The sequence below is a fragment of the Trichomonas vaginalis genome, chromosome V, assembly GCF_026262505.1.
Source record: "Trichomonas vaginalis G3 chromosome V, whole genome shotgun sequence".
NCBI classification, from domain to species: Eukaryota; Parabasalia; order Trichomonadida; family Trichomonadidae; genus Trichomonas; species Trichomonas vaginalis.
Window position 1 is genome coordinate 5,323,389 of NC_067207.1, and position 14,388 is coordinate 5,337,776.

The following is a 14,388-nucleotide window of genomic DNA, read 5'->3' on the forward strand; positions in this document are numbered from 1 at the left end:
AATCGTCAAATGTTTTCTTATACTTTTCTCATCAGTATTTCTCAGAACTTCTATCTATGTTTTTCCCAGAGCGGTCGATCTCTCCAACAAAAATCAGCGTGACAGTGTCAAATAAAAAAGTAAAAAATATATGTTTTTAAAAATTGTTTTTTCTTTACTTTACATAACCGCCTGCTGCCAAAAGTCTTTGACGCCAACCCATACCAGCTAATGAAGGTTGACTTGGTTTAGTTTGGAAACTAAACTTTGGTTTTGGTTTATCTTCAGTTTTTGGTTTCTCTTCTTCTATCTGTTTTTCGTCACTTTTCGGTTCCTCTGACTTTACCTCACTTTTACGCTTGGAGAGGACATGAACTTCGGAAAATACCTTATCTAGCTTAAAACAGCCATCTTCTCACCGACCATTCCCATTTCAATGAGTTTGTTATAGCCTTCTTCGTTCGTCATGAGTGCGTCGATGTTCTCATAGTATACCTTGACTTTGGATTTAACATCGGAGAAAAATTTGTTGTACTCGTCAAGGACTGCTTTTGCGAACTGAGGGTAAGACCAATGTTCGACAATAGGTTTTAATGTGGTTACTAAGCCACTTTGACCTTGAGTGAATTCGTACTTCAAAACAAAAGGAGAAAACCTTTCAACAAAGTTGTCGACCTTCTCATAATGTTTACTCTTCATCTCTTGAGGTTTCTTTATGGAATATCCCCATGTCGAATTCATAAGCAATTTGAGTGTCATTGCAAGTTTGGGGTTTGAAGCTTTCCTAATATCATACAGTTGTTGTATGACTTTTCCAACTGTATAGTTCCTTCCTGGGAACTCACCATCTTCGTTTGGAATTCCAGTTGGAATATATTGGACGAACCTCATGTACGCAGCGTTAAGGTCAACATAGTATATTTTTTCATATGAGTCGAACTTGTCGCATCCAATCGGTCCAGTTTTTGGAAATTCAAGCGAGTCTCTTATCTTCTGAGAAACTTCTCCTGTTATCTCATAAACATCGTCGAAGCAACCTGTTTCATATAAAACCTTCTGACCTAACTCTGATGCTCTCCAATACAATTTGACGTCGATTGGATGTCTCAATGGGAGTTTGTTTATAGCATCTTGAAGTTCTTGCAACCTCATTGGAAGTTCTTCTGGTTCAGGTTGGTATCCGAACAATCCAACTCCTTTTGGAGCTGTGTACTTCTTTTGTGCTAGAACTTTGTCTTGAACAACTTTTGGTCTTACCAACAATGAAAAGTTTGTTTCGTCTTTTGGTACAAAAGTTTCTGTCAGCTTGTCATCTGGAATTGGTTCCAACAAACCTTTCTCGAAAAGAATGTTTACAGCTCTGACAATGTTGCACTTGCCTTTTCCGAACAATGGGTTTGTAAGACTTTCGTTCAACATGAAGTGGTTGTGGACAATTACAATCTTCAACCATGGTAAGTCTTTGTCAACAACATAGTCGTCATGTGAAGAACCTTTCTCAGTCGGAATGTTGACTCGGATATTCACATTTGCCAACGGTGCAATTTTTGACAATTGACCTCTGAGCATGTACCTTGTTTTCACACATGACTCAAGATACTTCATTTTCTCATCTGTAACAAGACCAGAGTTCCTGAGACATGTAAGAATACAAGGTTCATTGACAATTGTTTCAATTGAATTGTAAATTCCATACCTTGTCAAGTCAATGTCAGACTTATTTATGAACGGGAAGTATCCAGCATGTTGTCTGACTGCTTGAGGGTTCGGTTGGTACCATTCAAATTTTACACTTGCAATTCCTTCAATTGCATTCAAAATGTCTGAGTCGGAGTCAACCATTTGTTCTCTCTTTGTAGTCTTGAAAGCGTCAAGAAGCATTGCAGCTGTTGTGACATTGCCATGTGCATAGTAAATGTGACCATCCAAATCTGTTATGGTCAATCTGAGATTGTATCCTTTCTTATTTCCATCTTGTATGGCAGCAAGTACACCCATGAAGCCTTCTTTGTTCTTTCCTTCGTCAAAGTTTACTGTAAAGGTTCGACCAGATGTAATTTGACTTCTAACTTCACGGTACTTTTCATATGCATATCTTGTTCTTTCCATGGGAGCATGTTTGTCTTCACCTTTTCCTTTTTTCCTTCTCAAAGGATGCAATTGTTCGTCATGTTTCCAGTAGAATCTGGCAAAGCCGTCGTGTCCTTCAACTTGAGGCTCACTAACATCGAAAGGCATGTCCATAAGACGTTCTTCTTCTAACCTCTCTAATCTGTTTGGATAATTTGCGCGTGCTGTTTCTAAGTCCATTTCATAGCGAAGACCAGACAATTTGTCATAGACTTTTATGGGTCTTCCCTTCCTATATTTAAACTTCTTTGAAACTCTCCAACCATATCTTTCTAACTCTGCTTTTATTCTAGCAGACCTTCTATCCATTCTATACGGGGGCATTTTTATAAAAATAAAAAAATGTTTTTTCTTTACTTTACATAACCGCCTGCTGCCAAAAGTCTTTGACGCCAACCCATACCAGCTAATGAAGGTTGACTTGGTTTAGTTTGGAAACTAAACTTTGGTTTTGGTTTATCTTCAGTTTTTGGTTTCTCTTCTTCTATCGGTTTTTCGTCACTTTTCGGTTCCTCTGACTTTACCTCACCTGCAGGAACAGTTGTGTCGTCAACATCTTCATAAATATCATATGCCATTTGTTTTTGTTTTCCTTTCAACTTTTTGTGTTTGTTGTAAAGTTTAGAATATTTCGACTCTAAGTCAATGAGATGTTCTATAATGAACTGTTGGTCAGTGAAGTAAACTTTTCCATCTGTTGTCTCGAAAGCTCCTTCAGACTTCAATATTTTATTTGTGAGAGTCTGTTTCTTTTTTGAGATACTAGCCGTTCCATTTCTATGAAAAGTGACTTTGTAGTTAGGGTTTGTATTTCCAGACCTGGCACTTTCTATTATTGAATTTTTCTCTTCATCTGTAAGTTCTTTGACAGGTTTTGACAATGGTTCTGAACTTTTTGTTTGTGGTGTCAAATCTACCGTTTCAACTTCTTCGGTCATTTCATCTCAGTAAAAAATTTTAGTTTGGTTTGTTTTCAACTGGTTGTTTAGGTTTTTTAAGTCGGTCTAAAACTTCCTGAGGTATAGGAAGAACTTGACAAACACGTGGTTGTGTAACTGCTGGAAGCCGACAAATCCATCTTGAGCCCATTTGTCTCAATGCTGTATTGTTCATTTCATCTCAGTAAAAAATTTTACATTCCCCACGTTTGAGGCGGTTGAGGTTGGTTGTTGTTTACCCACTGTTGTGCATGGTTATATCCTCTGTTAAAGAATCTTTCACCTTGGTCCATGTAGTGTCCTGCTTGGTTATAGTAGTCATTTGCTTTGTTATAGTAGTTTCCTGCTTGTCTTCCTACATTGTCCATCCATCCTTGAACTTTTCCTCTTGTTTCAGGATTTGGAATAAGATTTGCTGCATCTCGTGCTACCTCCCAACCTTTCTGTACGGTTTGTATAATAGGTTGTGCTTTCTCTTTCAGTATACCTAATGTACTCAAAATCTTCCTTCCAATTCCAAATGCACCTCTGGCTAGTGTTCCCACTGCGGGTAAAAATCTAGATGCGACTCCTGCTAATGCGCCAAATAAACCCATTTCTTATAGGATAAAAATGACGAATCCAAACAAGGACCCCTATGTTTCTAAAGCGACAAAAAAAGCACTCATGGTAAAAATCTTTAGTTCAACACCAAATGCTTGGTTTATGGATATCTTGGAAAACATTCCGAGTATAGAGAAGATGGACCACCATACTGGCTAATATTTGTTGGTCAAAACACAAGATACTGTGAAGCCATACCATTATGGTCCAAAAATATTTTAGATGTGAAAACTGCTTTGACAATATTCGTTGACAAATACCATCCAACAAAACTGACATCTGACTGTGAAAGTTCTTTCAAATCAGACGATATTAAAAACTATCTGCGTTCAAAAAATGTAAACCAATATTTCATTGTCGACCAAAACCATTCTGCTCTTGGTGTCATTGACAGTTGTATAAAAATCTTAAGAGACTTAAACCAACCACAAGGTGGTGAGGTAGATGAAATGTCATATGACGACAAGTATAGACATTTCTCCATGGCAAAGATGAGACAAGTTTTAAATATTTACAATAGCCGTAAACAAAAAGGTTTGGGAAACCACTCCCCCGAAGAAATGAAAAAACAACCCCGACTTAGAGAAAGACTATATATTTAATAGTTTAGTCAAAAGAGACAAACAAGAAAGAATGCCAGGCTTCAAACTTAAGAAAGGTGACAAAGTAAAAATAGAAATACCTAAACGCGACCCATATGAAAATACTATTGACTATGACAACAATGGGAACTCGACAGGTACTCACATTCGTGTTCGTAAAAATAGAAGAAAGTATACAAGAGAATATTATGAAGTTTTAGGCAAACATGGCAAAATGTACACACTGCAAGCAGAAGATAAAACTACTATTGTCAGACCTCGTTTCAAACTTGTCAAAGTTCAAGGTGGTATACTTTCAAAGACAGTTCCTAACAAATATAAGACAACTCCTGACGAATATGCTAAAAAGTTGAAAATGACGACTAAGCATTTCTATACCATGCGTAAACTGTCATGTAAGGTGGCATGTAGTCTTTACTTTGTCCCGTTGTTTGCGTATATCCTGTAACGCGATGTGTATGGTTTCCTTCTCCCTGAGTGTCACTCCAGTAACAATTTATAGCAAACTTAACCTCGTCTTTAACATCATATCCTTTACCTTTTGTCATTCCTGACCAATCCCAATATCTATGCTTATGCCAACCTGCTTGAGATGTACTTAAATCTATGTAGTGACTGTGTGCAGGTAAATTTTCACCTGAAATCGTTTTACTTCCACCTGTTTCCTTTGAAGAGTTTGCACAATACAAAAACCTGTCGACTATTTGAGTCCAAGTTCCAAAACCAAGTACTACTTCTGGTCTGGTAGAGTTCATTGACGTATAAATAGAGCCTATAGGATATAATGTTTGAAGTATTTCTGTCTTTAATGTTTGAAGCTCTGTTTTGTCTGCTTTTTTATATAACTTTTCTTCAAGTTCATTTACGTCAGAGATGCTATGTCTATGATATTTTTGTGGGTATGTTCCTTCTGTCCATGTGAAAATATACTCTTTTGTTGCATCTACATATCCTTTTATCCATGTCGAGTCTGCTTTTGTATTCCTTAACTCTGTAACACCTTTCTCAAGCTCTTTCAACTGTTGTCCATCTTCCATTAAACCTCTGGTATGACTTGAAACCGTTTGTGCCAACATATCTACAGTTTCTTTGTCGGCTTTAAGGTCTAAACACCCTGAAACCCATCCTGTATCAGCTTTCGTTTTTAAAATCTTCGATGTCCGTTCATTATACCATTCAACCCTTTCTTTAATTTCATTGTCTTTTTCATCCACATATTCCTTATCTGCCTTCTTCACTAACGCACTAGCCACACATTCTAACTCATCGTTAACATATGTTTTATCTGCTTTCTTTTCAACATCCTCTTTTGTTGCATATGTTGCATCTGCTCTGTCATGTTCTTCTTGAACTTTTTCAATGACATATTCTTTGTCAGCTTTGTTGTCAACATCTGCTTTCAAAAGAAGTTCATCTATAGGCTTCTCGTTTAAAGTTCCTTTTGTTGGATTTATACAGACAGTATGGTTCCTATTGTCTTGAAATAGAAACTCATCTGTCATTGGGTTTATTGTCAGTTTTAAGTTTCCTTCTTTCAATGACTCAGATATCTTAGAATAGTTTGAAAAGTTTGTTGTGTTCTTATTTAGAGCTTGCATAATGAGTTGTCGGTTGTGTTGTATTTCTCTCATAGACGCTGTTTCATTTGACATTTTTATTCTAGATAAAATATGCTTCCAATAGAAAAAGAAAATTCAAGAGTTGCTACAACTAAACCATTAGATGAACTTTTTACTAATGTCGGTCAAAAGTTTGAGACAGAGACCGTAAAGCATGAAGGCTATCGTTTTGACTACCCATTAAGATGGCTAAGAGACCCATCTGTCACAAAAGCTATTGGCTTTCGTAGAATGAAGTTTGTGTCTGTAGAAGATAAAAGTTTTCCATTTATTGTAAGGTTTCATATAGATTATATATCTGAAGGGAAACGAAAAATGTGGGAAGAAATTGAGCTAATACAAGTTGACCTTTCATCTTCTCTACAGACTGCGTTAAAAAATATAGAAGATAAAATAAATTCATGTTATGCAAAATATGCTGATGAATATGCAAATACCGAGAGCACACTTTATGTGAGAATTGTATATGACAAACAAAATTCACAAGTGTCATTTCAAATCTACGAAGACAATCCAAAGAAAGACGAACAAATATATACAGAATTCACTGCAATGTCATGGTATTATTTGCAAAGAATGTTAAATCAGAAAGTCGAACTTCCTTTAGCAAATATTTACAGTCGATATGCAAGAGATGAACCATATTTATTTAAAGATGTTTTCGACTCAGATGCTATTATCGTTCATGCTTCATTTTCTGGTGCACAAAACTCTTTTTTATGCTTGGCAAATGACTTTTACGAAAAACCTACAAAGCTATATGAACCACCAAGTGGAAGTATTTCAGACTTTCAAGTATGGTTTACTACAGATGGAAGAAAGAAATAATTCCATTATACCACGCGTTTTACTTAGAACTTAGTTTCATATACAACTACTATCGAACGGTAAAAATATAATTTTAATACGGTTGAGGTGTTGGATTTGGTTGCCAACTTGACTGTGGTGCAGGTTCAGGCTGTTGTATAACAGGAGCTTGTTCTTCTGGTTCAGGGTCTTTAGTATAATACCAACAAACTGACCTACTCTTTTACCAATATTTTTGACACCGTTCCAAATTCCTCTTCCTACGGTTTTTATTCCATTCCATATACCTCTTCCAACATTTCGAAAGAAGTTTCCTATCTTACTGAAGAAACCCATTTTACTATATGTAAAAATCTAATGTCCGCCTAGTCTCTTACGTTTCCTGTTGAGTTCCATAGCATTCTTTAACTGGAGCTCATACATTCTGTTTCTCCTCTGGTAGAAAACATATTCTGGGTCAACTCCTGTGTTCGCGTCATCTGCATAAAGTTGTTTATATCCCACTTCAGGGTTTGTATAAAACTCTTTCCATCTCATATTTGCATACCATGGTGGCAAACCTAACGCAGCGTCATTTGACATGGCAGTTTGCATTTGTACATCTGTTGGCACTTGACCATAGTTTGCCATTGCAGTTTGTATTCTAACTTCATTTGGAATATTCTCTGGGTTTGGTTGTCCAGGTTGCTGTGCATTCGCTAAGTTCTGTGCGTCCATTTAATATTAGATAAAAATATCTCTTACGAGTACATATACTGAACATTTGCAGGCATTGGTTCATCTTCATATTCTCTGTACCTTTCTGCCACGTCAAAGAAATAAATGACACAATGGAAAAAACCTAAAACAAGTAGTCCTATTTCAAACCACATTTACTTACTAATAAAATTTCTTTATTGTGACACTTTCTCCAGTTTATAGGACCTCTCTCATATTCTATCTTATCGTATCTAAACTCATAGTCATGTATGTCCTCTAACCATCTCATGACACTTTCCAAACCACTTTTATCGGATGTAAAGTAAAAGCATGGATGGTTATGTAAAACGTCTAAAGTTTCTAAAGAGTCTCTCAAAGTCCAGTCTACTTGGTATTGAAAATCCCATGTGTTATAGAACGGCGGGTCCACTATAAAGAAAACATTTTCCTTGTCTTTATATTTTTCATACAAATCTGTCCAATGACATCTCACAAACTCTATACCCTCAATATATTTTTCTATGTCCTCTTTGAAAACATTTGTATAGTTAAGATATAAAACTTTTGACATAAGTGTTTCAATGTCATGAACTCTTATAGCACCACTATATAATAGTCTAGCAGATATACTATCCCAGTCTATATATTCTGCTTTTTTCAAAACCTCTCTCACAATATTTTTCTTATCTAATGGTATACGTTCCATCTTACCTATCTGAATCTTTTCTTTTAACTCTTTCAATATATTGTTTGTGTCTGGAATATGTTTGAGACGGTCCATATAGTTGTCGAAGTCATTGCATATAATCTTTGAGTCTGGAAATATTATATGGCACAAATGGGATATATAGAAACTTCCACCGAACAAATCTACAAATGTTAGACCATTCGGTAGTTTCTTAAGTTCTCTCAATATAATATCTTTACATCTACTCTTATTTCCAAAGAAGGGTAACGGTGGTTTTGTAAAATTCATTTTATATATATAATAAAAATGTTTTTACCTGAAAAGTGACAGAAAAGTGACAAAACATGTACGAAGAAGTCTTGAAAATTCAAGAGGGTAGAAAAGAGGTTAGAAAAGAGGTTATATCTAACCTTCTACCCTAAACATTATTTTTGTCTGATTTTACGAAGAAGTCTTGACAAAACATGAAAACATATATAATTTGTGAAAAGCTCCTGGAAGACCCGTATATAAGAACTTCATTTATACTAAACATCTTCGGGGCTAGAGGGCACGAAGTGCCTGGAAGCCCCACTCCCTTTTTTTTTTTTTTTTTTTTTTTTTTTTTTTTTTTAACTCAAAGCTGAAATCGATGTGATTATAACCGAAAACGATAATGGCGTTATAAAACAATATCGATGTATGAAAATCTCGTTTGACGATAGAAAAATCCAAACTCGTCACTTTTTAACAAAAACAGTTTAGCAGAATGTCTAGAAGACGCAATATTATTCCACAAGAGGCAAAAGATGAGATTGCAGAAGTCTTTGAACTCTTTGATGCTGACAAGAGTGGCTGCGTTGATCGTCAAGAACTGTTTGTCGGATTAAGAGCAATGGGCTTTAATGTTACAAAGGAAGATATTGAGCAAATATTCAGAGAAAAGGATGTAGAGAATCTCGGCTATCTTGTATTCAAACAATTTAGAGAAGTAATCGCAGAAAAATTATCTCAGCGTAAACCAGAAGAAGAATTCAAACAAGTATTTGTACTTTTCGACAAAGAGCATACAGGAAGAATCGGAATTCGTGAAATTAAACGTGTTTGCCAAGAACTTGGAAAAACAGACCTTTCAGAGGACGACATGAGAGCAATGATATCACAATTTGATACAGATGGTGATGGATACGTCACACAATCAGAATTCATTGCTATGATGAATGGTGACTTTTAATTTTATATAAAATCTTGTAATAATCATATATATGAACTAATAAAAAAGATCTGTTAGAATTTATAACGACTATTTTGAATCACAATGAGTTTTCCTGATATCCAAATTAAATTAGTTTCTTTTCGAGTAGTTTTTAAGCTCAAAATGCTACTAAAGCATAGATATAGAAATTTTTCTTGCAGATGAGTAATGTTTTTCAAAATCATTTTTATCGAATCATCGAACCATACAAATAACATAACATATAGCTTGATATGAAAAACATACAGAAGATATTCAATACAATATAGTAAATTTATATAAACAAACAATTGACAAAAAAATTATTCACCATTTTTGAAAATTTGAACTGAAGTAATTTCTTCTGATTTTGGAATTTCGATTCTTGAGATCTGTTCAACAGCAATCAAGAAAAAGTTCGTTGCATCTTTGAAAACACGAGATGATTGCAATTCACTCCATTTGTTAATAAATTTAACAATAGAAATGCAATTGGAAGGAGGACTCATTGACATCAATGCTAAAAATAGAGTCAAAGTATCATCAAATGCCAAAACTCCGACTTCTGAGCCAAAATATTGGGCAAGAGAGTCAATGATAAAGAATATTTGGGCCATCATGTCTATCGGATTGGTAATGTAGTCCATTTCCTTTAACATCGAAACTTGTTTAAATTTGAACAAACTACTGATTCTTAAGCCAGGGACGTAGTATTTTTCGATATCTTTAGATAACTTTAGGGAACTTGCTGGCTGTTGAGAGTATAAATCGCATTTTATTAAAAATGCTGAATTTTCTTCTCGGTATTCATTAAGAATCGATCTAATCGAATAAGATTCATTAAATAAGAATCGTATACATGAGGTAAATATAATAACCTGTGCGTTATTCGTAGTTATTCCAAAATCATCAATTAATTCATTGACAAATTGCATAATTGTATTAAAGAATCCATCATCAGGTTCTCCATATGCAACAAATGTAGCTAGTGATCGAATTAAATCCTTAGATCTATTATTTCGAATATAATCATCAAGAATATGATCAATTTCGTGGGGAGGCGCGTATGAGTATTCTTCATTAAATTTCTGATTAGCTTCGAGCAGTAAATTTTTAAGATAATCCAATCTAGTGATCGAGACTGTATTATTTATATATCGTGATACCTTATTTACTAATGCTTTCCTTTCAAATTTTAATCGCGAGTAGTCTTTTTTATTGCGCATAGTTGCATTTAGATTATTTAGAAAATTTAGAACGTCAACGCTGACTTTTGGATCATCTGATATAATATCTAATATATATTGGCACGAGTTAATAAATGATTTCAAGTTATTAACCTCAAAATTAGTCTTTTCTTGTAAATTTTCTTTTAATAAAGCCTTAATTGCATCAATCATTTGCTGGTTTGCTGGAGAATTTGATACTAGTTTTGGGTAGGTTTTTGTCGCATTTTTTTCAAGTATAGAATCGATTTTCATTTTGCTAATTATTATAAAATTCTTCAACTTTTCAACAGCATCGGCTTGTTTCTTTTTATTAGGAGTTACTCCGAATGTTAAATATCTTTGCAGCGTAGGACTAACCTTTTGCTGCTTCTTCATATGCTATTGAAATTTCCGAAGATGAGGGAGAAAATAAAAAAGTTCAATTGAATTCTCATTGAAAAATTTCTATTCAATTTTTCGTACCAAAAGAATATTTTATTACATATAAAATACTAGGATTGAAAAACGATTACCGATAGAAAAAGTGGCAATGGTTGCAACTACTTTTTTCAGATTTTCGATGAAGAAATCATTTAAATAGAAATTACATTGTACTGTTAAAATGCTGAAAAATTCAATGATCTGATCAGCATGAATTGCAATTTGATGACAATTATTAACATCTTGATTGATTTCTATATTATAATATCAGCAAAATTACTTGAAAATTGATCGAAAGTTTTGAGAATCGAATTCGATTTTAATCTCTCAAGACTACTGGATCGAGCTTGTATGATGTGCTGAATGAACATATCTAAAAACTAAATCATTCTCGTATTCGCAATATTCCTAAACAAAATTTTGATTTCAATTTCGTTCCACTTGCCAATCTATTTTTCACAGCTGATGTAAATTGCATAACATGTCAAAACAGAAACATTTCATCAATTAATTAGTTTGAAAAACATTAAAATTCAGAATATTTTTTCTATTGGAATATGAAAAAGAGCTTCTTTCGAAAAATAGTTGTTTTTATGATCATTTTTTAGAAACAAAAGAGTTAATAGCTTATTCTAATAAAGCAACTGGCCATTCGGTCTTTCTTCTTTGTCTATTATCCAAAATTCCATCAAGCTGCTTCTTCACAACAGCTGTACTCTGTCTTCTTCCTCCCATCTTTGCTTTCTTGATTTCGTCATGAGATAATTCGACTTGTAATTTACTTGCGTATATTTCGCCATCATAAGTGAGATCATATCCCATTGCTTGTCTGAACTCTATTAATGAAAGTAAAAGCTTCTTTTCAAGCCTTGGAAGTACAAATTTATGTCTTCTCTGTGCTTTATCAATTTTAATATTGTTTTGAATCAGATCATCCTTTGGTAATTGCTTTTGGTTTTGAACATTCTGCAAATCCTTGAATTCATTGAAATTCTTAATAATCGAAGATCTTTGGTCAATCATTGCTAAAGCAGGTGCAGCTATGACAAGTTCTCGCTGTAAACGAGCAGAAATTTCCTCAAGCTTGTTGAATCTGTCTATATCAGTCGTACAATTCTTTACCGGATGAAGAAGTATTTCTTTTTCTGCCGGAGTACGATAGAGAATATTTAAGGCTGCATCGATACGAGAATATGAGCGTTGGATGAGCTGAGGAAGTTGTTCTAATTTAGAAGCAGATAATTTTTGAATTTCTTCGTAACATCCTTGAAGAGATTGCTTGCTGAGCTTATTGTGAGTCGCAATGAACTTATTACGTTCTTCTTCAGGGATTTCGAGTAATTCCCAAAGATTTGTCAAAGTAAGCGCTAATCCTGAGTATGTAGATGAGTGAGCATGACGTTTAGCTTGTATTTCATCAAAATAGCGTCCCATTGCGCCAAATGCTTCTTGTGTAATGATCTTTTTGTCGAATATTTCTTGAATTTGAGGATTCGTTGGCTCATCAAGTTCATCAAGAATTTCACGAATCTTTTCTTCATTTCTATCAAGTAAATCAACACGGTTCTTTGTTTCTTGCTCGAGTAATTCCAATTCTTTCTTAAACCTCGCTAATCTGTCATCTGAAAGATCAACATAACCAATTTCGGCGAATTCGCCTCTATCAGAAATCGTATAACCGAGTCTGTCATATAATCTGTCTGTTTGATTTTTAATGTCAATAAACTTTGCACTTGCACGTTCATACTCAAGTTTGTACTTTTCAGCTGCCTTATCTAAATCTACTGATCTCTCACGAAGAGTTCCTTTAGATCCTATTTGCTTGATTTGTTCCAATTCTTCTTCAGAATGTGGAATGGCCTGAATAATTGTAAATAATGTTTGTCTTCTAAGGTTGATCGATTCAAGAATGTTATCACGTCTGATTTTAATCTGTTCAAGATATTGTAGCTTTGCAGCAATAATTGCTTGATTTAATTCGTGAATTGCATTTTCCTGTTCTTCATTAGTTATTCCTAAGTCATCCCAGACAGTTTTTAGCTCTGTTGGGACAGCAATTATCTCATCGTCAATGAACTCAGACATTTTTCAAATTCGTGATGCACGTTTATAATTTTTTTACTAAATATAAATCTCTTATAATATAATATCTAGTTCACAAATTCATTAAATTTCCAAATTAACTTATTGAATTGTTAAAATGCCATTGTTTATCATGATTTCTACTCAATTCTTCTGTTATCTATTGGTATTACAAAGCATCATAATATGTGTTGATTATTATTCACGATGATGTATATGATTATTGTATTAAATCAAAATATTTCAATCATTTGATATTCTATATGATGTATTACGCTGTTATACGATGATATTATGGCATGACAAGTATTAATAACAGTAATATACTAACTTGGCTTGTCATTTGAATCGATAACTTTCGATTTTGGAAAAATAAAAATTGTATTTTAGGAAAATCTAAATTAGGACATAAAAATAAAGAAGTATATATTATCCAATTATATAATATTTATAAACATGTAACTCTAAAGATATATATAAGCAAGAATTAAGCGGATGGAGGGACAATTGATTTTTCTGTTGGATTTTCTGGCTGAGCTTGTGCCCTTGTTAATGTTTCCTGAACAACATATTCAATACCATATTGTTCTTCTACTTGCATGCACCTTGCTGGATCATATTCAGGTTTCTTGAGGTTTTGAATGGCCTCAGTAACTTGGGCCAATTCATCTACCAGCGGAACGTTTGGATCTGTTCCCTGTTTGGCTTCAGGAAGGAATGAAACTGCTGTATCCATTCCGCAAGTAATTGCAACGGCAGCGAATGCAATTTGGCCTGGAGGGAAGAGTAGTAATGCATCTGTTTGAAGAATTTGTTTGAGACATTCTAAGCATTTCTCAAAACTTTCTCTATCGAGTCTTCCATCAACAATTCCATATAAATGGTGGATAGGAAGATGGATTTTGAGATTGAATTTCCATCCTGTAAGGCAGATAACTTCAGATTTAGCAATCTGTTCGTATGGTTTAAATCTGTCAATTAATTCTTGTTTGAAGCCTGCAACTCGGACCAATTCTGAGAATTTAATTGGGAAAATGAATTTGCAAACAATAAAGAGGGCATTCATCATTGCCAATGGAGGAGGAATGTCCCAAATTGTTTTTCTTACGTAAACACGCTGATAAAGAGCTAATGCTGTATATACTTGATATGAATTCCATATTTCAATCTTTGCAGCATACTTAAGTAACTCGTCTGCGTAATATTGAATATATCCACGATAATCTTCATAAGAAATATTAGAAGAAACAATTTCTCCGATTTCATTGTAGTTGCCTCTCCTCAATTCTTCAAGTTCTTCAGGGAAAAATAACCAGTTTCGTGCCTGAGTTGACTTGTTGAAATCCATGATTTTGTCACGTTTTTGACTTCGTCACTTT

The 14,388-nt window shown here is 34.2% G+C and overlaps 12 protein-coding genes across 12 annotated transcripts, besides 1 other annotated feature; 1 reads left to right on the plus strand and 11 right to left on the minus strand.

Annotated features, from left to right (window-relative positions):
* The first annotated feature begins 347 nt into the window (after positions 1-347).
* Positions 348-5,784: a mobile genetic element.
* Positions 515-1,398, minus strand: TVAGG3_0282380 (DNA/RNA polymerases family; the record flags this gene model as incomplete). The annotated part of the gene is made up of 1 exon (XM_051228896.1): positions 515-1,398. A coding segment is annotated over one exon (884 nt), but the record flags the coding sequence as incomplete, so codon positions are not given.
* Positions 1,794-2,418, minus strand: TVAGG3_0282390 (uncharacterized protein; the record flags this gene model as incomplete). The annotated part of the gene is made up of 1 exon (XM_051228897.1): positions 1,794-2,418. A coding segment is annotated over one exon (625 nt), but the record flags the coding sequence as incomplete, so codon positions are not given.
* TVAGG3_0282400 (phage tail repeat-like family) lies at positions 2,463-3,047 on the minus strand (the record flags this gene model as incomplete). Its single annotated transcript, XM_051228898.1, has 1 exon — positions 2,463-3,047. The coding sequence occupies one exon, from the start codon at positions 3,045-3,047 to the stop codon at positions 2,463-2,465; it is 585 nt and encodes a 194-aa protein (XP_051098628.1).
* On the minus strand, positions 3,067-3,222 carry TVAGG3_0282410 (uncharacterized protein; the record flags this gene model as incomplete). The annotated part of the gene is made up of 1 exon (XM_051228899.1): positions 3,067-3,222. The coding sequence occupies one exon, from the start codon at positions 3,220-3,222 to the stop codon at positions 3,067-3,069; it is 156 nt and encodes a 51-aa protein (XP_051098629.1).
* On the minus strand, positions 3,242-3,643 carry TVAGG3_0282420 (uncharacterized protein; the record flags this gene model as incomplete). The annotated part of the gene is made up of 1 exon (XM_051228900.1): positions 3,242-3,643. One exon carries the CDS (start codon positions 3,641-3,643, stop codon positions 3,242-3,244), a length of 402 nt encoding a protein of 133 aa, XP_051098630.1.
* On the minus strand, positions 4,615-4,800 carry TVAGG3_0282430 (phage tail repeat-like family; the record flags this gene model as incomplete). Its single annotated transcript, XM_051228901.1, has 1 exon — positions 4,615-4,800. One exon carries the CDS (start codon positions 4,798-4,800, stop codon positions 4,615-4,617), a length of 186 nt encoding a protein of 61 aa, XP_051098631.1.
* A 1,267-nt stretch (positions 5,785-7,051) lies between the features above and the next one.
* On the minus strand, positions 7,052-7,395 carry TVAGG3_0282440 (uncharacterized protein; the record flags this gene model as incomplete). The annotated part of the gene is made up of 1 exon (XM_051228902.1): positions 7,052-7,395. A coding segment is annotated over one exon (344 nt), but the record flags the coding sequence as incomplete, so codon positions are not given.
* A 145-nt stretch (positions 7,396-7,540) lies between these two features.
* On the minus strand, positions 7,541-8,158 carry TVAGG3_0282450 (phage tail repeat-like family; the record flags this gene model as incomplete). Its single annotated transcript, XM_051228903.1, has 1 exon — positions 7,541-8,158. A coding segment is annotated over one exon (618 nt), but the record flags the coding sequence as incomplete, so codon positions are not given.
* A 641-nt stretch (positions 8,159-8,799) lies between these two features.
* On the plus strand, positions 8,800-9,321 carry TVAGG3_0282460 (calcium ion binding; the record flags this gene model as incomplete). The annotated part of the gene is made up of 1 exon (XM_051228904.1): positions 8,814-9,278. One exon carries the CDS (start codon positions 8,814-8,816, stop codon positions 9,276-9,278), a length of 465 nt encoding a protein of 154 aa, XP_051098634.1.
* Positions 9,322-9,553: 232 nt separating this feature from the next.
* On the minus strand, positions 9,554-10,909 carry TVAGG3_0282470 (uncharacterized protein; the record flags this gene model as incomplete). The annotated part of the gene is made up of 1 exon (XM_001323486.1): positions 9,602-10,882. The coding sequence occupies one exon, from the start codon at positions 10,880-10,882 to the stop codon at positions 9,602-9,604; it is 1,281 nt and encodes a 426-aa protein (XP_001323521.1).
* Positions 10,910-11,262: 353 nt separating this feature from the next.
* On the minus strand, positions 11,263-13,069 carry TVAGG3_0282480 (regulator of cytokinesis 1 PRC1-related family; the record flags this gene model as incomplete). Its single annotated transcript, XM_001323485.2, has 1 exon — positions 11,555-13,012. One exon carries the CDS (start codon positions 13,010-13,012, stop codon positions 11,555-11,557), a length of 1,458 nt encoding a protein of 485 aa, XP_001323520.1.
* Positions 13,070-13,496: 427 nt separating this feature from the next.
* On the minus strand, positions 13,497-14,357 carry TVAGG3_0282490 (positive regulation of phosphorylation of RNA polymerase II C-terminal domain; the record flags this gene model as incomplete). Its single annotated transcript, XM_051228905.1, has 1 exon — positions 13,497-14,357. One exon carries the CDS (start codon positions 14,355-14,357, stop codon positions 13,497-13,499), a length of 861 nt encoding a protein of 286 aa, XP_051098635.1.
* Positions 14,358-14,388: the final 31 nt, after the last annotated feature.